General features: G+C 40.9%; 1 protein-coding gene across 1 annotated transcript in view; it reads left to right on the top strand.

Annotated features, from left to right (window-relative positions):
* Positions 1-24,933, top strand: part of fstl5 (follistatin-like 5) — a 200,649-nt gene that overhangs the window by 99,398 nt on the left and 76,318 nt on the right. The window contains exons 6-7 of the mRNA XM_034227644.1: positions 3,376-3,496; positions 23,216-23,382. Of these exons, the coding sequence (XP_034083535.1) occupies positions 3,376-3,496; positions 23,216-23,382 (288 nt within the window). The remainder of the gene's footprint in view (positions 1-3,375; positions 3,497-23,215; positions 23,383-24,933) is intronic.

The following is a 24,933-nucleotide window of genomic DNA, read 5'->3' as shown; positions in this document are numbered from 1 at the left end:
AGATGAGTTTTCAGTCTTCATACAGTTCATACAATTCAAATCTATAATGCTCAGAGAGAGGAAGATAAGTGAGTATTTAAATATTAGTAGATTGCAGGCGGCCCTTTTAGGATTTCCAACTGAGATATTTGTGCACGCATGAATACATTCATGGCCCTCTCAGACTTTGAGGTGCACATAGTTGTTTGGGAACACTGGGTTAGAAACATTTCCATGATGTTTTTTAGCTTTTAAATCAAGATTATGGGTATAAGCTTTGTGGTTTTATTTACACACAGCCTAAACATTGTTGACGAAATTGAGCTTCTGCTTGCTTTCACCTCACATCCAAATTACTGCATTATAAATTATTAATTATTGCATGATTAATATCTAAGCAAAATAGCTTAATCAATCTGTTAAATGTTGGTAATAAACAAAGGCGGTTAGATAATGCCTCCACATAAGGGCGCCTGGATTTAATTATGGAATGGGTGTTTAATGAGTTTTTATGTTGGTGTATTAAAATGTTCCCACGTAATGTAATTTCAAAGTAATTAATTGCTCAGGACATGCAGTTTTCTTTCCTCTTCAGAGGAGGTGAGTTGTCCAGATCATACACCATGTCTAAAGATTGACTTAGATTTAATTGTAAGGGAAATCTGCATAGTTTTGCCTTATTGACAAAAGTTGAAAGGGTATTTAATTTATGCAAAATCAAATGTTTTTCAAAAATATAACCATTGCGAAGAAAATCACACTCTTATCACCAGTGAAAATAATCAAACCATGGCGGCTGCCCCCGTGCCCTGAAGCGCCCTTTTATAATTGGAGTGTTTTTTTCTCACATTTGAAATTCTGGGATGTAAATGTCTCACCCTGGCTTACTTGACTTGCGAGAGTGTGCACATGAAGGGGCAATTGTCCCTGCCCTTTGATTCTTGGGTGCCCTTTTAAAATGGCAAGTCAAAACGTATTCTTTCTTCTTTCATTGCATAAAGAAGGTCTGCCTGAAATGATAACTTTTAGCGACTGAGGTGTGTCCATCCTAACTGTGTCTAAAAACAAGGAGGATAATGATGTAGATCGTAATACACACATATCTGATTTTCCTATTTTTTAAATATTTATTTTTTAAACTTTTCACATAGAGACACTTAAAATAAAAGGCTACTGTCTATGAAAATAAAGTGCTTGTTTGTCCTTCAACACAATTATTATCTGCACATATCTTGATAAATATTTTGATTTTAATTATGAAATGAGTGTGCACCTAACACTTTAAGCACCTGACTTGAGCAATTACGGTGGTTTCTCATGGCCCTTGTCTAGACCAGAACATTTTTAATGAATGCGCAAAATATTTGAAAATACTGTGTACGTGACCCACAGACGAGGTCTACACTCCAACGTCCTTCAACATGCTCTTAACCATGCGTGGGATTTTGGCGAATTCATGCAGAGGTTTAACACAGGTGACATTTTCTACAGTAACATGGGAGAAATTGGATAAGCATGACTTTGAAATGTTGTTGAAGTGTTAGGGTATTGTTCAATTTGAGTAAAAAAGGAGAAGAGATGACACATTTGTATCCTATCAACTAATCTTAAAGAATGAACAGAATTATAGTATTAAGCTTAGTAACAATGCAGGTTCAGAATCAAATGGTTTTATATAGAACTAGTAAGAGACAGCAGGATTCAGATACAGTTTGATCTTGCCAACAGCCTTGAACGTATATTGACTGTGTTTTTTAGAATTACATACACCAACTTGTAGCTATAGATAGATAGATCATGTATCACTCAAATGAGTATACAATGTTATGAAGCTATACTAATGTATGTGTTTGACATGTGTTGTATTCAACTAACCTGTCGATGCTCTATCTATTGGCTTTGCAAATCATGCTTAGTTTTGCATTCTCAATAAACATTACATTTGGTTATGGCTTCAATGATGTGTATTAGTTTTATTCAGCTCAAGGAAATTATGTCCTTGCTACTCCTACTGTGGTTGAATAATCACTTGCCACAGAAATAAAGTTATTGCAAATATCTGCAGTTACCAACATTAATCTAAAGTTTGTGTGTGGGGACTAATGTCATGTCAGGAAATATTTAAGGAGTTTAAGCATCAAAGCATGCGACTCCTACACCACTTACAAATCTCTCAAAGGCCACCGACATTACTTTAAGTCAAAGCAAGGCCTAGGGAGTGAAGAATATTTTAGAGTTTCAATACCTGAGGAATCTGCAGAGCATTTTAAGTGTTCCTTACCACTAACTCAATGTTGGATCAACTGAATATTATGAAATACTTTCAAGACAGATAGAGGAAAAAACATTTACCAGCTAATAATTCATGTACGAAAGAAACACACAGCTCTTGTGTATACCACCGTTATTTGTGAGAATACATGGAGGATGTGCCATTACAGGTGACCCCTACATTTTGGTCGGTCCTCAGGGAAGGGAAGTGCAGCGATCCGACGGACGATGCATGATGTATAAAGCCGTCCGTTGTGATCAGCATTTTGACAGCTGATTTCATATGATGGATGTTTCACTGCCAGGGCCATGCGGAGGGGGATAAGTGGGACCAAGCTTTAGCAAGATGAGGGTAAAATCTGCACAATGTTTGGGGCCTAGTCTCCGTCTGTTTTGACAAAGCTTCAGTTTGGATGACAGCAAATACTGTTTGTGTTTTATCAGCTTTGACATTCAACACGGTGAGATTGGGCATCTAACGTTGACTTATACCGAGAGCGTATCCAAACTTTTCAAAGTAAACAGTAGATTTTAACAATACACAGAGTTAGCAAACTTTAAGTACTTTTTCTAATGTACAATATATACTTGTGTTAAGTGTTTACTTTATTGTATATTGTCTTTAATGCTACTTCATGGTTGTACTCTTCTTCAGAGGATAATGTGTTACCTTTAATAGTGTTTAAAGAAGAAAGCGACACTTCAACAAAACTGTTTTCATCAGGGTTCAGACACTCAATGCAAATATTAGAAATATGTATCCGTGAAATACATTCAAATCATTCTAATTAAACTTTGAAGCATGCTTAGTTTTATGTTATCTGATACTTGATGAGTAGATACAAAAGTGGCCATCAAATTAAACCAGGTGACAATATTGCCTTCAAACTAATCATGTTCCTAAATATAGCTCTCAAAACTTGAATGGTTGTTGTAGTTGTTACTAGCAGATATTACATTGCAGATCAGATATTAAGGCCGTAAACAATTAAAATATGTTGTCAGGGAACATTTTACTTAAGATGTTCAGTATTTGAGACTTGCCAAATACATTTATCTTTAAAAAAAATGTCACTGTTGAAAAAAAAGTGTCTTTAACAAAACATAAATTCTTTGTCCTCCAAGGTTATCAAGCAAGAACGTCTGTCCAAGGATGTCTCCGAGTGCACATTGTTCGATCTGCTCAAGTACAACGATGTCAATGACGACGAGCACCTGACAAAAGAGGAGTTTTATACGGCTTTGGGTAAGTGCGAAGATTTTTGAAGTTTGTGAAGTGTGACAAAGGCTTAACAATGTCCCAGGAGTAGGTTAAGGCAGCTTATTGTTTTGCCCACATTTAACAAAGACGACAAGCAATGATAAGAAGTGAGATGTTTCAGTTGTACTAAGTAATTGCTTCCATCATTTTACTCTGTGATCATTGTGAAAAACGTTTTGGCCTCAACAGAAAACGTTCAGCTAATGACATTTCCATTTATTCATTTGAAATGTTATATTTGATTAATACTTAGCTTCTCTTCCTGGTTCCTCCCATACAAGGTAGAAAGGTTATCTAATTAAGTTGTGATTGTGTTTCACTGATAAGCGGGAGAAGATGGATGGATGGATGTGTTTCACTGTGCTAATCAGTCTGTTTCCCTACCTTGGGAACGCGGGTCATTACAATGTCACGATGTTGATAATCTTGGAATAGTGTTAGATTTCTCGCCAAAGGATTACTTCACATTGATGCCAACTGTATTGTCTTCAAACGATTGCTTCTCTTGTGAAGATGGATGAAGGCGTTCGACATGGAGTTAATGCCAGAGTAAACAGGTCATGACTAATGGGAAACAGAAGTTCAAATCCAACCCCTCATTATTATAATATGACAGGTACTCTACCACGTCTGAGACCAACACATGCACTGGCTTTTTCCTTGTCTTTCCTCCTCGTTCTCATTTTCAACGTTCCTCTGTCTGACATTTTCAGTCAGCTCAATATCTTCTGACAGAATATCCTCTGACATTTGGCTGGCTTGACACATTCAGCAGGGGAAGAGAATTCATAATCAACCTTCATCTCATCAGCCCTTTGTGTAAAAGCATTCCCCAGAGCAGACACAATCACGAGAGCAACGTGAAGGAGTCTCATCTTGGTTGCTTTCTCCACATCATACGTGAATGTGTGGGTGCAAACCCCTTTTGGCAAAACATGGAAATAAAGCAACCCAAGCCAATCTGGAGAGAGAGAGAGCTGCATATCCTTGAATAGTTGAGTTCCTCTAACTCCCAAATACTTCCTCTTCAGCTTTCAGATCTTTTAAGCAAGCTTCCAGCTCAACTTTATATAAATAAACATTGATTGACTCCTCACGAGGAAATGGGATTTTTAATGGTATTAAATCCCCTCTCTGTGGTGGAGTTTCTTTCAACTTGTCTTACTCCGCTCTTTAACTTCTTCTTCCATTTCCATAAAGTGCTATGTAATATGTAGCAGGTTCAATCTAGCAGGAGTGTGCTCAGGATTATATTTTGTGTTTTTGCCAACTCCTCAGTTTGACACTTGAACTTCATGCAAACTAACCGTAAAAGCATTTCACCTCTATTCACCCAATAACACATTTATTTCAGAATTGTACATTCCTGGAGGTCATTGGTGTTCTCAGTTGGTGTCCTCACTTTATTCATCATTAGACCTGCTTCACTCTGTGTAGGCTCTAGTGCTTCAAAGATAGGCCCCTGGTATGCCTGTGAGGCAGCTGAGAGAGAAACGCTGATAAAAAGGTCGTAAAGGCACCTTCTTTCAAGTCTAAAAGGTAACAGCTCTATTGAACATTTCAGTTCACCTGATTTTAAAAGAACTTTTCTGATCAATCTATATATCTATATATATTTGTATATATAATATCTTGTCAAATTCAACATGTATATTTTCTATTTTCTTTTCTTTTCTTTCTATTCTTGTTTATTTCTAGTTTTGTTTTATTGTAAAATGTCTTTTATGCTGCTGCAACAAAAACTATTTCCCAAATTGGGATGAATAAAGTACCATCTTATCTTATCTTATCAACCAAAGAAGATGCAGTTGAGGGACAAAGGATCTGAGGCCTTTAAAAACCACAGGGACCTTGATTTGTCAAAACATTTTGACTTGTCGTGGGATTAAAAAACCAGACCCTAGTGTTGATTCTCATTGGATTCAGCAGTATTAGCAGCTCTTTTAAATCGTGGGGAGCAATTTATTACATTTTAAATCCATACAACCCCAAATGTCCCTGGTTAATCCGTGTCATACCCCTCCTCTTTCTCTCTCTCACCAGTTTCTGCACCCTCCTCTGTCAACTCAATGTAAATTGGCAAACAATAAGGCGGTCGGACACCAAACAGGTTAAATACGTTTTTACCAGGAAGATAAACACCAACAACTATAATCCATACTTTTTTTAAGCATCTCATTTAGTAAAATGCTTACCAACATGGAAGTTGAACTGCTCTTATCACCAGATTACAGCTTTGCATAGGTACACTGCCCTGATGCTCGAAATCATCTATTTTAGTCTAAAAGATTCACCTCGACAAATACATGCTAAATGGGAAAGCATTACTTTTAAAATGATGCTTTTCATTGTGTTAATCATGATGTTATTGGGTTGACTAAAACAGGCTAGTCAATCACGGAGCGTGGCTGTTTTCTTTGTATGACTGTTCTTTCGAACACATTTCTAACACAGCTATAGCTCACAGAGTTGGAGCTGCAGGTTTTTGATATGAGTCGCACAGGTTCTTAAATCCTCTTCAATGGTGACTCGAACCTTGAACATGTCATTTCACGACTGTGGATTCATTTTGCCTTTTGGGCAATAGCTACAGTGCCTGTGGCCAGAAGTTATAGTTTTGTCACTATATTGCCGGCATAAGTGGCAGCTATAAAAATATTTATCAGATACCTTAAGTGCTTTTGTAAAATGAGCAGCGCCATAAAGTCAATCAGTTGATCCAGTGTCCAGAATAATGTCTCTGCTCGGAAACAAACAGCGACTCCCCATGAAAACGGCACCTGTCTGACTGCTCTGCTAATAAGGACCCTTCGCACACCTTTGTGGAATATTCAAAGCGTGGCAGCATTGTTTGTCATGACAGAAGATAAGACTTTAATCCCATGCATTATTCATTTCTCCTTTGCATAGACTAGCAGGGGGTTGAGAATCAATTTGCTTCAGCTAGCAGTAAGGCAACTGTCTGGCAGAAGTGATGTCTTTTAATTAGATGATGTTACAGATATGAATTATGTCTGCCACGCTACTGATAGTCAGCCCCTTGTCATCGTTGAATAATGTGGTGATTGATGGCCCAGTGCATCATGGGTAAACAGATAAGGAGTCATCTATCATAAAGTGTCATTAACGTTTGGTCGTAGAGTGTCACGATGCATCGAGGCATTGACTGTCAGACATTGACTTGCAGTCCACAGAAAGTACATGAGAACATTACAGTAGTGCAGTGACCTTGAACTTACTTTACTCCAGCATGAGTTTTGTGAAAATGAATTTATAATTTAGTAAACAACATAAAGCAATCACCCTATGTAGAATGAGTTTGGGTATATACAGTGCAGTTGTAGTGCAGTAGTACTGTGCCTCAGTGTTGTGGCTATAGCTGCAATATGTATTTCACTATTTCGATGGAAATAGCAATTACTCTGTGTTGAATGTGACTGGAAAAGCCATCATTGTTGTGCCTCTCATATGTAGTAACCTGCATTCATTCTGCATCTATCTATTATCCTAAATGTCACGACAGAACCAAACATTTCTTGTACATCTATGAATAAAACCCTCACACCATTATATTTACTTTTACATATCATTTCCTTTATTTCACTCAAACAATGTCATAATAAATACATACAACAAATCACATTTCTAGTTCAGAAAGATAATGTCGAATGTAGGAGCACATTTTACAGGTGTATGTAAAAAAACACACATTTTGTACATGTTTACATGTGTTCCTTTCCCTGGTTTGCTCTCCGGCTGTGCACACTGCCAACACAAGATAGTTGAAACCACTCTGTGAGTGCTTGGAGGGAGGTCTGCCATCTGCAGCAGAGCAGTCAACATCTGTGATAATTGCAAAATAAATGTATGGAAAGGTCACGTTCACAGTTTGCCACAAGTAATACCTCAACCCGACTGTAAAGAGGGAACCTGCAACATTGTACTCTTGACGTTTGAGTTGCCAGTGAGTGTAAGACAGGCTATGAGCTAAGTTAAGGTTCAGATGCACTCAGACAGAGAGTTTTAAAGCTGCTTCACGAGAGGCAGACTGTGACCACTACCTTGTGCCAATGTCCTTTAAAGCCCTTTGAAGTTGGCTGAACAATCACGCTGTGCACCACACAGTTTAAATGTTATTCGTTTGGGTACACTTACTTAATGCATTTTCTAAGCCTCTAGACATGCCACTTTACAGACAACAAAGAAAATGAATGTGCAAGTGTTTGGAGAGTATCCTCTGACTGAATGCTCCCTCGGGCTAGTTTGTTGGCTTGAATCTAACCCCCAACAACACAGCTTCTCAGGCCCGTGCATAGCAAGTCTGCTCAATGCATCTTGCTTTTTTCACACATGAAAACGCCTCATCCAAAGTAAATACATCTAAACCAGGGGTCACCAACCTTTTTTAGGATGAGGGCTACTTTCAAAAAATAAAACAAGTCGTGAGCTACTTTTACTCTTTTTTTTTTGTTTTTTGCAGTGTATATATTTAGCACATTTTAACATTATTATATGCTGACCTTTAACCTTTGTGTGCTGTTTGGGTCTGTGGGACCCGTTTTCAGTGTTTACTAAAAGAACATGTATGCAATTTAATTATTTGAACCTGCTGTATTTGGGGGTGGACCTCACCTCCTCTAGTGGGGTCCTCACCTCCTCTAGGGGAGTCTGCGGGCATGCACCCCCGGGAAGATGTTTTTTTAAATGTTGAAGTGAAATGCATCAATCTGGTGCACTATGAGCACAAAATGAATTTATGGATACAGCTCTCAACACTCAGATGAAAGGGAGCTATACATTGCAATGCTCCAAACATATTTAGAATATGATCACAACCAATAACAAATCATTTAAACTTGTTTATTCTTATCTTATGTTACCTAGTTAGCATTATTTCTTTTTATTTATGCATATTTTACTAATCACTCCCCTTTTACACTGTTTACTGTTTTTTGTACTGTACTATAGTACACACTGGAATTATTTCTTACTTTATCTATATTAAATAGAAAAAAGTATGCTCTCCCTAGCTCTCGCGCTCGTTCTCTCTCTCTCTCCCTCTGTCTCGCTCGCTCACAGAGGCTGTGTGCTCCTCCGTGACGGCTTGCGTTAAAAAAATAAATAATACATATTTGTAAAGTGGGGGGACACAAACGGGATTTCAAAAAGTGCGGGGGACATGTCCCCACTGTCCCCAGTGGAGATTACGCCATGCGTGTGTGTGCGTCAAGTGGAATAAATATATATGCAAGTTGCAACACACACAGTAAAACTCTGCCCCTCATGTGCTGTATACACAGTAAAACTCACGAAAGCACGATAGGCTGTTCAATGGGGCTGATGTGTTGTGTAGATTCTGCCAGAAGGAAAATCACGGGGAGGTGCCACATTGCTTTTCTTCCCGACTGCAACGCTGGTCCCGCAAATCAAGCAAGAACGTGATTGGTCGATATTCATTGCGGGGTGGGGGGAGGGGTGTTAGATAGATATAGAGTTGTAGTAAGTAGATAGAGTTCGCTATGATTTAGGTTTCGTTTATGCATGGGGTAGATTATTTTAATTACATTTCCTTTTTAGTTTTGTGTATTTTATACATTTTGGATTTGCTTGGCGAGCTATAGAACGTGCCCCGCGGGCGCCTCACGTTGCCCCTGCGGGCGACTGAGTGCCCGCGGGCACCGTGTTGGCTACCCCTGATCTAAACACTTTCACAGTAACATTTCTGTCCTTCTTGATGTACTACTTTTTTAGGACTTAAGTACTTGCTTGTCTGGCAGCTTTGTACAGTTTATTTATTCAGCTGATTCACAGTAACAACCTTAACTGTCGCATCAAGTAGAGTGGTAATGCTTTTTGTGCTGCACTGTGGGACATATATCACCCTTGCTTGTTGTTTCTTGGGTGCTAAGATATTGATCTGAACCCTGACAGAACACACAGCTGGGAGATGCAACTCTTTGATTTCTGCTGAAGCTAGAAGCCTTGGTGTGCCAGTTAGATTCCTGTGGGGCTACTTGGAAAACTTAGATGGACTGAAATGTGATCCATCATATTGTGATGTTGAAGTGGTGAGTTCAAGGTTGGGACTGCCAGTGTTTTTTAAGGACAACAGCATTGTATGTTTTTTTTATACGGGATGATTATTCATGTCCATCGTTCATACTCAACATATCTACTAGCATTATGTGTTGAACAGTGCACAGAAGTCACAGTTTAGGTTAAGGAGTTCTGTTCCCCCGCAAATGCATTAGGATAGGTTTCATTTAATTTATGTTGAGCATAGAGTGATGCTAGTAGATCAACAGTATCCTCTTGTTTTGGGACTGAGATGGCATTTTGACCGTTGGCAACATTGATATGCTTTTGTACATGGACCTTAACACCCTTGTTATCCACTAGCATTTATATTCAATGTACTTGCAAAACTCAATACCTTTTTCACAATCATTACCTGCACTCTAGCAACAAATGTTTGTCCAAGTTACCTTGGGTTATGTTTTTAACAAAGGAAGCATCTACAGTATACCAAACATAGGGTTAGGGTTGGGAGTCATTATCACAATAAAATGACCCCAACCGGAAGGGCAGTTGGAAAGTCTTTTGGACCTATCACAAGGACGGAAATGGCTCATCTGTGTTATATAGGGATGGATGGTCCATACAGTGACAGAAACAGCTTGATTCAATTGATATCCATTTTGTGGCGTCACAGCCTTAAAATACAGTTAGTTGCTTTATTGACTTTGTGAGGATATCATTTTCTCGACACCGTCTCTCGGACAATACTGAACTTTGAACGTCAGTACTTTGTGTTCATAGTCGAAGTTATGAGAGTGTCCAGTTTATGGCTAAAGGGAACTTAGCATTATTGATTAACAGTCTGACTTGCCAATATGTGAAACGTATCAATTGCTGCTGAACAGCTTTGATTTCCTTCTTCTACTGTACATTTTGGTTTATTTCTTTTTTTACATTATCCTCCTTGACATTGTCTTTTGTTTTATTGGACGACGGCTCCAATCTTGTGTGCTGTGATCCTTATTCTTGCAGAAAGTTGTCCAAGCTCGAAATGTGGTTGACTTAAACTCCCTATTTCAGTGATTATTATAATTAGTCATCCAGACCAAACGCCGGGCCTCCTCAAGAAAGAAGGCTTGATCTATTAAGGCACATTCTCTGTTATTCAGCATCAATGGCACAGCGACAATAAGTGGATACTCAAGCTTTTACTTGTTAAACCCCCTGCTGAGTATTCCATTCACAGGCGGTGAGAAGGGATATTAAAATGGTTTCATAATTCCAGCGTGAGACTTTTTGTATCTCAAGAATGTATTAGAAAGATTTAAATAAGTTGAATCCCTTTTTTCTTTAATTCCAAGTAATCCTCAACTGAAGTACAAGCGCACATTTTCTCAACAATTCTAAAGGGGGGATTGTTCTTTCCTCTTGAACTTTCTGACAAAGTGAAGCCTTTGTGTATTTTTAGCAATGATACGTTGACGTTAACACACATGCACACAGAGCTGTTTATGTTTGTGGGGAGATAAAATAAAGTATTCCATATCTATTATTTAAGACAGATAATCCTGATTGGGTTCTAAGCTTCTCATTTGTTTTGGATAAAGGGAGCAATTTCACAATTCAGCACGGTGCAGTTAACATGAAAAAAATGATTGTTAAGATAATGGATTCTAACTGGTGATGATGGTTTGGATGGCTCTGGATATTAAAGTGAACAGTTTTAAACCATGTATTACCGGAAAACACATGATGCATCTATACGAATGAATGATAACACAGAATATCAGGCAAACGAGACAGTTGGATGGATTTCGTTATTGTCTTGGTCACCGACGAGAAGCAGTGATGTGAACTGTACACTGTCATTGTTGTGGTTGAAGTGTAGAAAGCCAATACACCTGACAAAAACCAAAGGGAAATATATATAAAACCAGCCACTTTTAACACCATTCTGCATAGGTACAATCCTAATAGTAAGTGATCTGATTTGCACTTTCAGGGATAGCAACAGGAGTTTATTTTGGGGTTTCATCTGAAATATAGCTTTTTTTCAAAGAAGAATTCATCCAATAGAAGGCCAATTCACACCAGCATCCTAACTATTCACATCCACTCCACAGAGAAATTCAACACAACCTCCTGCATTTTTTTACCTCAAAGTCTATGTTTTTCCTCTGGCATGCTTTGGGAAGTGTAGTCTCCATCGGAACTGTAGAAATCACACAAATCCCAATTCCACTTTCTATGTTGTGAATTGAATAACTAAAACAATAGTGAATCCCAGTAGTGGCTCCTATCAAGTTATAAAGCCAAGGTGAAAACATCCATTTGAAGGAGTTCACTTGAAAAGCTTTTTTTAATTGTTGAATTTGACTGATAAAGAAAGTTTGTCCTTCTACTTGATCTGAATAGAGTGAAGCCGGAGGTGTTTGTGGATTCAAAGAATGAACACTTTGGTATTTGCGAACACACCATTGACAGCTCTGGTTTAAATTCACAGTAGGAAGAAACCTACGCTCTGAATACATTTGAGTGCCCTCTGACTGAGAGAGGTTCAATGTGCTTTTCTGCCTGTCAGGGTTGTTTAACAGTTCAGTGTAAACAAATTGCTGCATTCATCCTCTTTTCTCAACAGTTAACATCTCTTGTCATCCAGTGGAAGTTGTTGGCACCCACCATGTGTTGTTGTGAAGCTATCCAAGTGTGCTGATGTACAACTAGAAGAACAAAGACAGTAGTTTGGAAGTGTAAAGTATTGTAACTCTCTCTGAGTTTGTAATAGGTGACGTTAATGGTTGCATATGCTCAATATACTGTCGTGTTAAAGCACATAAACAGGTTTCTGATGTTGCCCAGAATAGCAAAGGAACAGATGTCACTCAACATTAAACCCTCAATATAATAGAAAAGCAAAGCAATGAAGTCTTATGTGTGTGAAATATGAAGGAACAATATAAGCGCCGCTTCTCTTATGTGTGATCTTAAGTGCTGTATGATTTAGTTTTCGCAGTAAGATAAAGGAATTTTTCGTTAGTTGTTTTCCACAAGGTAGTTGTGATAAAAAATAATCCAATTAGAGCTCCTCTTAGGCTCTGGTGCATACTAATGCTGAGCGTCCCTCAGGATCTCTCCCAACAGCTGCTTTAGAAACAGACTTGATCAGCCGGAGGTAATGCTCTCACCAAAGCCGTTTGTTAATGTTTTACAGCCAGCTTGATGTGTATAATGTTTGTGGGAGGAGAGAGGAAGGGAGTGATAATTATCCTCTTGCCCTATCAACACCTGTCATTTCTGCATTTTTAAACGTGTTAGAGCCATAACGCTTCACAAACAGTATTATTTTCTTCTGGGTGGCTTGTTGCAGAAGGATGGGACCAGATATTGGAAATACTGGTCACTATGGCTGTGCCTGGGGTATTTTCTTTGGATTGAGACCGTTCAGAGCATTATAACGTAATCTCATTGAAGTGGAAAAGCTCAGAATCCACATCAAAGGTATGTCTGCCCTCAGTATGATGCCAACGTTCTTTTACCTAATGTTGTGCTGCACAGTTTTCCATGTACACAGACACAAATATATTTACATTGATATATAGACTCATGCAGAAGATGTGTCTCAGCAGGGTTGACTAGATGTTACCTTTGAAGATGCTAACTGCAGCTATGTGTATATTTCTCAGTGACGGTTAGTTTGTTTTGTATAGCAAGGTATAGCAAACTAGAATATACTGGTTCAATTACTAGAGCTTAATAATAATAACTTACATGTATTATAGCGCTTTTTCAATGATTCAAAGCGCTTTACATATACACGCAATGGTCAGATACTGTGGATAATACCCACAGGAGCAAGTTCAGGGGAAGAGTCTTGCCCAAGGACACACCGGCTTTACAGACACAGCAGCGGCGGGTTTCACCCCTTGATCTGATGATCATTGCACAGCGCACTGCGCCACACCATCCATCTTCACGCCTCGAGGTCATCGAGGCGCTTTTACAGGTACACATTAGTATTATACATGTACTGTGGACAATACCCACAGGAGCAAATCCGGGTGAAGTGTCTTGCCCAAGGACACAACGGCCTGACGCAGTGGCGGCAGGAGTGGGTTTCGAACTGGAGTTCCCCAGCACTCCCCCTTGATCTGATGATCGGATTCACAGACCACTGCGCCACCCGTCCCGCACAAATGGTCTCATGAAGACATTCTTCTAAACAAGTTAGACACTTCATGCTTTAGGAAACTTAAAATACATAAAGCATGTTGGCCCCCCGAGGGTCCAAGGTCCCAACATATAGTCTTTCAAATGTTTTGTGAGAAACACCTCCCTGTAATTGTTGACATTCTTTCCGTTTTATTTAGCAGGGGTGCACTTTGTTTTTCACTGCTGCAAGTGTCAGCAGTTCAACATTGAAAGCAGGAATGAGAAGTATTTTGAAACAAAGGGGGAGGATGTGTGTTTCAACGTTCAAACAATGTTCCTTTTCTCTGTCAAACATTTGTGTCCACAGAGTCGCTATCTTTCGTATCAAAAATGAAATTCCGTTGCTTTGGGAGAAAGTTTGAACAAATCAAGCATCCAAGATCAGAGGATGTTCACAAGTGTCTGTTTCTTGGCATGTGTTCTGTGTGAGTCTTTGCATTTGTGATATGAACACTCAGCATCAGGGCACATTCTTATATCTCCTCTACGAAATGTCAAACTCAAAGCAGTTGGGGTTATACAACCATTCAGCCTTAATATTAAACATCATTGAGAAGGAGCGGGAGAAGGAGCGACTTGCTGAAGAGAGACAGAGCAAGCAAGTGTTGGAGAAAGTGAGCGACAGAACATGATAGAGGATGGAGTTAGGGGGTTGGCTAAGCAACCTTAGTGCAATTTGTCTTCATGCAGCTGTCCCCCTTCCCAACATCCTGCAGCCCCAGGCTATTTTGCCTGACAAGCTTCTTGCCTCTAGTGCAATAGGTGATTTACCTCTCTCGCCGTGGCACTGACCAACATCCCATTCTGGGAGCAGCGCAGAGTAAATCAAAAGTCTGGACTTCACCGTTAATCACTAATTATAGGTTGGACAGTGAAGGTTGATCCTTCCCAGGGGGCCGAGTCTCTCAGGCCTCAAATCAGACCAAAAAGAGGAGCCAAGTCCACTCCACCCTCTGATAAATCTCTTACAGCGAAGGTGCTGGACTCAAAGTGTTTGAGTCGGCTCCAAAAGCCCAGACTTCCATCTCTCTGGGGAGTTTCTCATTCAGGTCGAACTCAAGCCCTCCCTCCTTCTCCTCCCTCCCTTCATCCACCAGCCTCAGCTATGATGGAGCCTGCCCGGTCCTCAGTCTGCCCACTTTCTTCTTTAAATTCCTCCTTTAACTCACATTTCTATCATCTCGGAGGAAGCGGGACAAATCAAGTGTCTTGCTTGCAGGGTATTCCGAAAGCATTAAGATACAAGCTGGCTGTAATCGAATGGTTAGGACGTTATTGAGGGAGATTTTTGTCAGCGTATCCACCCACCACCATCACCCCCTCACGAAGAGCGCCAAGTGGCTGCATGGTGTGTTAAAGGGCTGGCTGTGGTGTGATCAGTGTCAGGGGAGGAGGAGGACTATGGATTAGCCGTGTGTGACTGATGTAATATCCATTTCCCTTAATTATTCACTTTCTGCATTAGAGTTGATTTAATTGGTTTTGCTTCCCCTGCTGTGCTGTTTTCCTCATTCTGCCATTTATTGACTTGTTTGGTCAGCTTAGGTTTTTATTTGCTTGACATCTTGATTCTAATTTGTTTGTTTTGGTTCTTGTTATTTGACTTACATTTGGTAAACTTCCACCACCGTGACAACATGGGAGTCAAATGAAATCACCAGTGAAATGATTACCCAACATCCTTTATACATCCATTATGTATACATTTTTACTTTGACTTCTTATCTTTATACCAATATATACTTTATTCTATATAGTTTAAAGTATGATTCTGATACAATTAACAGTCAGACCTTTTGGTTACATTTTAACCTGCCTTACGGCCCCGTCCACACAGCGGCGTGCGTTGAAGCTTCAACGCTTCTGCCCATTCACTTTTAATGGTGTGACGTCACGCTTGGCCGAACTGCATTGAGGTTCCGTCACTTCGCATTGCTCACTTCAAAAGTAGAGCAATGTTCAACTTTTGAAGCTTCGACGGAAACGTCAGCCAATCAAATCATATGCCAGTACAAGCTCTAGCCAATCAAACCGCGTGCTTGTGTGTCCGGGCGGGAGATCCATGTGATTGGTTGTTGGTCGAGTTTCAGACACGCCTGCCGGCAAGCTTCAACGCAGGCTGCCGTGTGGACGCTGCGTTACTTACGGCCCGTCCACACTACAGCTTCGACAGCTTCAAAAGCGGTTTCCAACGCGTCTGCCCATTCACTTTGAATGGGGTGACGTCACTTTTCACCGAACTGCATTGTGGGAAGCGGAGCGGAGCTTTCCTGGCGTTTCAGGCTGCAAAAGTTGAGCAATGTTCAACTTTTGAAGCTTCTGAAGCTTTCGGTGGAAGCGTCAGCCAATCAAATCATATGCCAGTACAAGCTCTAGCCAATCAAACCGCTGCTTGTGTGTCAGGGGCGGGAGATTCATGTGATTGGTTGTTGGTCGAGCTTCAGACACGCTCAGCTGTAGTGTGGACGGGCCGTTACTGCAGCTGTTCTTGGGCAATGATGAGTCATTAGCAACATTACGTTGTGCGTTCACATTTGGTTTTACATTTATTAACAATAAGTAACTAATTTGGCAAAACATTTAGCTTGTAAAGGAAATTGAACAACTTGTTTGTTGCCATTGTCCAATATCACAGCCTTTACTGTCCAATGTTATCTGAAACACAGACCTGTTAGCCACAGCTACAGAAGTATAGCCTAAAAGTTCTTTAGAAGTTGTGATGATAAACAATATGTTTGCCCTCTCAGTGAGCCTGTGATGTGAGACGATAGAATCCAAAGGTCTGATGTTGTTTAGTTCAGCGCCCTCTGGAAGGAGCACTTACTCACCTCAGTTAGACAGTTTGGGCTTGATTTGTTCACTCCTTGCAGCAAAGAGGGCGATGTGTTGTTGTTCTCTGCTGCAGACTCAGGTTGTTGAGGCCTTAACGGTCAATGATCAAACCACAGTTATGTACAGTAGTATATCTTTAGACCCTGAAACAATCGATGTAAACACGTCTTTGAAAAGGGTTGCTCAACATGAACTCAATTATAGTTGCGCCGCCATAGCCTCACTTGAAAAAAAGTAGGTTTGATGATGCCCTGTTAAAGCAGAAACTTGAAGTCTTTCATCATTTTTCACTTCCTTCCAGTCATTCATGTTCTCTCTGTCCAAGCTGGCTCTCACATCGCCCCTGATGTCTGCCGTTGTCAATTCTTTATTAGATACAAACAGCTCTTAACCGATCAAACACGCTCCATCAAATGATCTCTTTCACATTCTGAGGTCCCCCGGGGAAATGTTTCAGTCGCTTTATGAAGTTGGTTATTTCTTTTCATGTACCATTTAACCCCCCCCCCCTTTCATACATCAATACCAGTGACGGGTTATGTTCATGACAAGAGGATTTCCCTCAGTGCAGGCCATCACAAGACATTTTTTTATCATCAATCAATGAAAGAGACATTTAATGGAATGGGCTCGTGTTTGCTTTTCGGTAAAAAAGAAAGACTGATTGGCTCATTACTGAATGTTTGAACCTGCTAACCTGTTTTTTAAAGGTCCCATGTCATGGCCATTTCTACTGATCACATTTCCATTGTTGAGGTCTACTAGAATAGATTTAAATTGTGCAATTTTCCAAACTCACATTGGTTTCTCATACAGCATCTCTGTATATGGGTATTCACTCTCTGTCCTAAACGGCTTGTTGGAGCTCCTGCAGCCCCCCCCCCACCGTTGCTGCTCGCCGCTGCTGCGAGGAGCGGACAGGTTTCCGGGTCGGCGATACAGCGAGAACAAGCGAAACTCATCCTGAGCACACACAAACACTCACAGCCGAAGTAAAAACAAGAAGTGTGGCTTGATATTGAGAAAGAAAAAGGTTTGTAACGCTGTGAGAATGGGTCTGCGGAGAGCATTTCTCCGTCATCCCAACTCGTCTATTACCAGCGTTCAGGGAGCTCTATGCAAGTCAATGGGGACTCCCTGTTAGTTAGCCAGGGGATCCTGGTGTGTGAGGTGCTCCCCGGATTGGTCCATTTGGGCCAATCCGGTCATTTGTTGTTGATATGGGTATTCACACTTCACAGAACTCAGGAAGCAAACAATGGAAACTGAGAAATCTCCAACGAGGCGTTCTGGGACAGCACAGACAGGTCTTTTCTGTGTTAGAGTTTACTCGCTACAGGGTATACTTTGAGGGTTTGTGACTCTGCAGACCGTTTACATGCAGAAAAACCTTCATAACAACAAGGGGACGGGTAATAACCGGAAAAGCATGACATGGGCCCTTTACTTGTTGTGCAGAATTACATTTTGAAATTTGATTTGATTATTCCAAACAAAAAAGGTGCATCACTCAAGCTAAAAAGGAGTATGATTGATTTAATTGATTGAAAAGTTTATTAACAGCTTGTATATTGGGTACAGTACAGTACAGCTCAAAACATACAATTGTTAAGGGGATGCAGACCAGAGAAAGACTTTCGTCTTGTTTACATCAGGGTCCCCCATTTCCAATTCATCATGTCATTTAAGACATATTTGACATACAGATGGCTTATTTACAATTTACATACAGGTGGTTTTTTACATACAGATTGCTTATTTACAATTTTCATTTTAGATTTCATTCTAATACATCCTAACCGGACATTTAAGACATACCAAGTCTACAGATATACAGTTATGGCGCGTTTCCACTGCAGCGGGGTAGCCCCGTTTAAACGTCCTCGCTCAGGCCTCGGGCTACCTCGCTGGCCGGCCCAGGCCGTGGCGCATTTCCATTACAGTTTAGGACCTGGGGTAGCAACGCAGTGTAGGCGGGGCGATCGGCTTTGTTTTTGTTCACATTTCGAGTTGTTCCGTCGAGCTCCCGCTGGATTTGATCATCGCCAATGAGATGTAGGAACGTCGTCACCTCGGTCGACCACGGTGTGCTTTTCTTATTAGACGTAGCCATTTTTGTAGCTCCTCCGTTTACAAAATGCTGTGTATAAAAATGCTGCAAGCTTGCTTCTAGATATATATGCGACGCTAGGGATGAACTCGCGCGCAATCTTGTGACGATTCTCTCTGACCAATCAGCAGTCGAGAGTGTTGACGTCACTAGTTCAGCCCTGGCCCTGGTCTGAGGGAACCACGATTTTATGAGGCCGGAAAAAGAGGGAAAAAGTACCCGCTGGCCGGTACTAGGCTATATGGAAACGCCACCAAAAACCGGCCTGGCCGCTTGAGGACGGTTAAGGACGCTTAAACGGGGCTACCCGCTGCAGTGGAAACGCGCCATTAGTAACAGAGTCTAAAATGCGAGTATATAGATAGATGGGGGGGGGGGGGGAAGCTGTCCATTGAACGACAGGTTGAGATTTGTACCATTATCGGGGCCAGTTTTGCAATGCTCTCCCCCGAAGGTGCTCTTTAAGAGAGGTTTTGAAGGTAAGTATAGTTTTACTTTCCTTTAGAGTTGTGGGAAGAGCGTTCCACCTTGATGTGGCATAATTGCGAAACGTGTATTCCCCCTTTTTTGTGCCAAATCTGGGTTTCACATGATTTGTGGAGCTCCCTCTGGTGTTATGATCATGGTATTCCTTGACCTTTGGGAAGAATTTTGACATGTACATGGGTACCATAGAGGTGTAGTGGATCTTGTAGACCAGGCCCATTGCAAGTAGCTGTACTCTGTCGTCTACTCTAAGCCATCCTAGGTTGTCAAAGTGGGCAGAGGTGAGGTGGGTTCTAGATGAAAGGTCAAGCAGTAGTCTGACCAGTTTATTTTGCGATGTTTGAAGTTTTATTTTTAGCGCCTTGGAGGTGCTATGGTACCATGACGTGCAAGCATAGTCATAGTACCCTTGAATGAGTGCTCCTGCCAGAGTTTTCAGGGTGTTTTTGTTTACCAGAGAGGAGATCCGGTATAGGAATCTAGTTCTTTGATTGACTTTTTTTATTACATTGGATGCCATTTTGTCACAGGAGAGGTTTGCCTCAAGAATAGATCCTAGGTATGTAATTTCCTTCTTACTTGTGACAATAATGTCGCCCACTGCAACTGAGAAGTCGTCGGATTTGCTGAGATTATGTTTCGAACCGAAGAGAATGGACTCTGTTTTACCCAGGTGTAATGATAATTTATTATCGGCGAGCCAGGTGCAGATTCTGCCGAGCTCGGAGCTGAGGGTTTTTTCAACCTGCAACCTGTTCCTGTCAGAGACCAGCAGGGCTGAGTCGTCCGCGAACAGGAACAAGTTGCAGTCACATGCTGATGACATGTCATTTACATAAATTAGGAACAGTAACGGACCTAATATTCTTCCTTGTGGAACACCACAGCTCACTGGGAGGGGGGGGGGACAGAGTACCGTTTACCTACACCATCTGTTCTCTCCCCTCCAGGTAGGATTGCATCCAGCTCACCGATAGTTTATCAAAACCAATTGCTTTTAGCTTGTCAATCAGAATGGGGTGATTGACAGTGTCGAAAGCCTTTTGTAGGTCCAGCATCACCATGCCGCAGTACTTGCCCTCGTCCACCTCTTGTTTGATGTGGTCGCTCAAATAAAGAAGGCATGTGTCAGTGGAGTGGGATGTTCTAAAGCCAGATTGAAATTCATAGATTAGTTTATTTTCCGCGAGGTACTTTTCGACCTGTTCATATACTATTTTTTCCATGACTTTCGAGATGGAGGTAAGTATAGAAACAGGGCGGTAGTTGCCTGGGTCCAATTTGCTGCCCTTTTTGTGCAGGGGGGTTACTCTTGCAATTTTGAAGTCTTTGGGTACTTTTCCCTGTTTTATGGAGAGGTTAATTATGTGAGCTATGACTGGTGAGATGGCGGTTGCTGTGTCTCTGAGGAATTTGGAGGGGATATTGTCGTGGCCAGTGGCCTTGTTAGGTTGGAGGGCGCTGAGTTTAATGAGTACCTCTGCTGTTGTTACCCTTGCTAGACTGAAATCATCTTTGCGTACCCCTAGGTTTTTGTAGTAGGTCATGATGTGATCTACTCCAAAAAGCCCTGAGTGGGAGGGTAATTTATTTACAAGAGTTGTGGCTATGTTTGTGAAAAAAATGTTCAAGTACTTGGCCACATCCAGTTTGTCTGTGATGAGCCTGTTATCTGTCTTTATGTTTAAGTTAGAAAATCTCGTTTTGAGTTTTTTACTGCAGCCAAGCTGGTTATTGAGTAATTTCCAAAGTTCACGGGGTTTATTTTTGTTTTCCTCAGTTTTGACATTGATGAAATTCTTTTTGGCAGTTTTGATCATGGAGCTTACGTCATTTCTTAGTCTGTTTCTTTCAATTTTGAGTTCAGTCACGTGGGCCTGGAGTTCACTGCTCGTGCTTTTGGAAAGCATTGACTGACTTTTATGAAAAAGTATCAAATCATTCAAAGCTATTTTGATATTTCAATGTGCAAATGGTAGTGGGCATAGCAACATGAACACTTGTAACATATGACACAATCTGATGCAATAGCTCGGCAATATACACTGACTTCATGGAGATGATGATGTTCAACTTCTGTCAAATCTGTCGCAGGAGCAACACTGTTCGCTTCTTGAGGTCATAATTATGGGTTGTTGCATTAAATTATAAGGTGTTTTGGTCCACAAAGCCGTAGCTGCTTTCTTTAATTTTATGAAGTTGTTCCTGTTATTTGGCCTTCTGGGTTTTCACAAAAAAAAGCGTTACCTAAATACATATTTATGCAAATAAATACTAAATGTATTTTAAAAGTAACAGCGTTTGCAAAAGCAGTTATCACCTTGATTATGTTTCTGCAGGATGACACCAAGTATCACAGAATACAGTATTATTTCTTATATTAAGGTGTAATCATAAAACTGAGAGACATGGAACATGCGAATATAAAACAAAACTGTGAATGAGCTGCTGATTACAATCCATACTTTTCTAGCACTATGCTGTAAATAGTTTTTAAATCAGATTTTCATCAGGATTATTTGGATGTGTGTTAATCCACCAGTTTATGTAATCAAATCAAAACAAACAGTTAAACTCATGGATTTCTTTAAAGCAACTCAACATCAAGACAAACTATAGAGTTGGATCAACTGTCCACTAACAGTATAGTCATCCACATTTCCAGTTGTACTCCACTCCGAAGAAACGGCTGTTATTAATCCTCTAATTTTGATGTAATCCTGGCAGTGATTTGCCCGGGTGTAAGCAGGGTTTCATTGGGCCAAATGAGGGATTAAAAGACTTAACTTGGAGCTCTCGCTGAAAAGAATATGAGTCGTCTCACGGCTCAGAGTGATTGGCCTGGATCTATCAGGCCTGTAGAGTTCACACAACAAGAGGACCAAGCATCAGAAATGAGTGAGAAGGTTAAAGAAGCATTCAGAAGCCGTCGGTACCGGCCCACCAGGGTTACGCTGTAATTAAAGGTGATCTCATCCAGATTCTCCGGGCTGTGGCGAGCGAACACTGGACCGGCTCTTTCATTAGGTTTTGTATTTCATGCCCTCAGGAGCAGAACAAATGGAGTCTCTGTTTCCTTTTGCTCATTACCCAAGAGAAAGATTAAAAGGCCTTTTCTCACACAGGCAGCGTTGCATAATACCACAGAAGTGTACACTGTAGTCTCATCAAAACACGCAAAAGGCAGCCATAGCCGCGCTAACCTCTAACTAACCAACCCTGGATTTTATTTGTGGCAATGTTTTCTCTCAGTAATAAGTAGAAATCAACCAAAGATCCAAAAGCTCATCTCATCATTACAAGAAACATTTCTTTTGAGGTATTGCTGGAATTCCAAATTGGAAATGGTCGAGGTCTAGGGCTATGTTTCTCCGTGGAGAGCCTCTCTGGCAGTGCAGGCATTTGTATGCATGTTACTTTCATCAAAAAGAATGCACTTCTGGGCTTTTACAACAATGTGAAGAGCCTAGCTTGTTTTAAACTATTCCAACTTCTAGATACAAAGCGGTGTACTGTAGATGAGGTTTCAGCAGACCTCAGACCAGCATTAGTGCCTCCAGATAGTGCTTCTGCCTTACTGTTAGCTAAACAATAAGGTGTATGTGTGGTGGTGAACCAAGGGTCCTCAGAGAGACACAATAAATAAAGTATAACTTCCACTATAGCGCTATTACATAAATTATGCAAACTATATGCAGAACATTTAACTTAATTCCTTCCCATTACGTTGCAAATTGCAATATTTGTGCTGGCTCAGTGCATCTTTAACTAAAAACACATCTGCCTGTACAGCACAACAGCAGCTAATTGAGACAGTGTTTTGTTCTTTATTCATGTTTTCAGGCTTCATTAGGAGAAACATGTAAATGATTGTATTGTAAAGCATCTCAGTGGGTTTATTTCTATGAATTATGCGCTGTTTCAAGCAACAGAACACAACTTATTACTAACTCGTGTTAAAAGTTTTACAGTTTCACTTTCACTTTCCCCAGAGTCCGTGTCCTTAAGCCAAACCGTCTGACATTGTGTTTTTTTTCTCCTCTCAACAGATGTGTACCTGCTCACCCTCCCCGATGATCAGAAAGTGAGCGTCACCACAGTAACAGTCGGCCAGAGCGCCGTATTGACGTGTGCCATCACAGGAGAGCGCAGGCCCCCCATACTGTGGAAGAGAAACCATCAATATCTGAACTCCCTGAACCTGGCAGACATCAATGTAAGAGCCGGCATCAGGCCCCCTGATTGTATTGTTTATAGATAGATACACGGGTAGATAAGTGAATGTGTAGTGGATGCACGGATACATTATATATGAAGGTACATCATGAGATTTAAAGTGGAATGGTTCGAACAAATACAGCGAACAGGTCTGATTATTGTGTTTTCATGTTGTGATGCATCACTCATTCTTAACGACAGAGCAAGAGCTGTACAGTTCAGATGATATCTTCCTATATTTCTCTCTCGGCATATGTCTTCTTTATTCCTTTGGCAGTGGCTCAGATTGTCACCACTTTTTATTTGACTGTTGGCGCCGGGCTTGTGTATTGTGGGTCTGACGGTAATCCAGGATGTCAGTTTGTGTTCTTGGTGTTTAGAGACGGCTCGGAGGGACAGGGATTTCAATAAATGAAAGCAGATGAAGGGGGGGGGAGGTACCAAAGGGTTTCAGCCCAAGAGGAGGGACCTACTTCTACAACTCTGTGAAAGACTATGTGTGTCTTTCTCTGTTTTAATCTGCATGCTCAGCCCTGTGTGTCACTTTCATCCACATCAAACGGAGCAGGGGCACTTAACATGGCGAGGTGCAGAGCAGGCAGACCTCTCCTTCCCCTCACCCCTTTATGCTCTCTGTGTGTCACTGCTGACCAAGATGAGTGTGATACTGCTGTGCATAATTAAGTCAACACTGTCGCAGTAGATAAAGGGAGACCCAGTGAAGCCACTAATGTAACATTAAATGTTGATGACCCTTAAAATGAGTAAGAGGCGCCCAGCTGTCGCCAGTCATCCTTGGCACCATCAACTGGCTCTAAACCAGTGCTTCTGGTTGATGGTGATGTGTGATTCCCTTAAAGGGTGGCGTCCAAGCCATTGAGTCATTTCTGGTAGCTTTCCTACCATTTTTCAGTCATTTATTTATATAATATATTACGACTGCTTCCAGGTAACGTGATGAATACAAGTGTTGGGTGTGAGAAAACAAATAAATAAAAAAAGTGTGATTATTTTATGAAAACGCTCTCAATATCTTATGGAGGATTTCTAGGAGGAAAAGACAGGTGTGAGGTCTTGTAAGGTCAACACACACTTTGATCTATCTTTCTATTCCACTCCTCAAAAACTGTTTGACAGGTTTTTTTTGTTGCGGATTCGATAAATCTAGCTTGTGTTTCATCTCTTGATTTTGCCTGAAAACACAAAGCAGAGTTGAGAGGTGGTCTTTGTCTGTTTCACACACACTCATCAGTTTCCTGGTGTGTAATATCAGATCTTGCTCGGGTGTGTTTTAATTCAAATGTCAGCTCAAGGATGAAAGCTTCTGCTGACTAATGCTGTTCAGAATATCTATTGTAGCTAAAGACACTTTGTGTTAAGTTCATTTATGGAGGCGTGTGGCGCAGTGGATAGAGCCTTGGTGTTCGGATCAGGGGGGTCACAGGTTCAAACCCCACTGCAGTCAGCATGTCGTTGTGTCCCTGGGCAAGACACTTCACCCCAAATTGCTCCTGTGGGGATTGGATAAAAGCGTCTAACAAGTGACATG

This window comes from Gymnodraco acuticeps, unplaced genomic scaffold, assembly GCF_902827175.1.
Source record: "Gymnodraco acuticeps unplaced genomic scaffold, fGymAcu1.1, whole genome shotgun sequence".
NCBI lineage: Eukaryota > Metazoa > Chordata > Actinopteri > Perciformes > Bathydraconidae > Gymnodraco > Gymnodraco acuticeps.
Note: the sequence above shows the minus strand (reverse complement) of the source record. Positions and strands in the feature narration are given on the sequence as shown.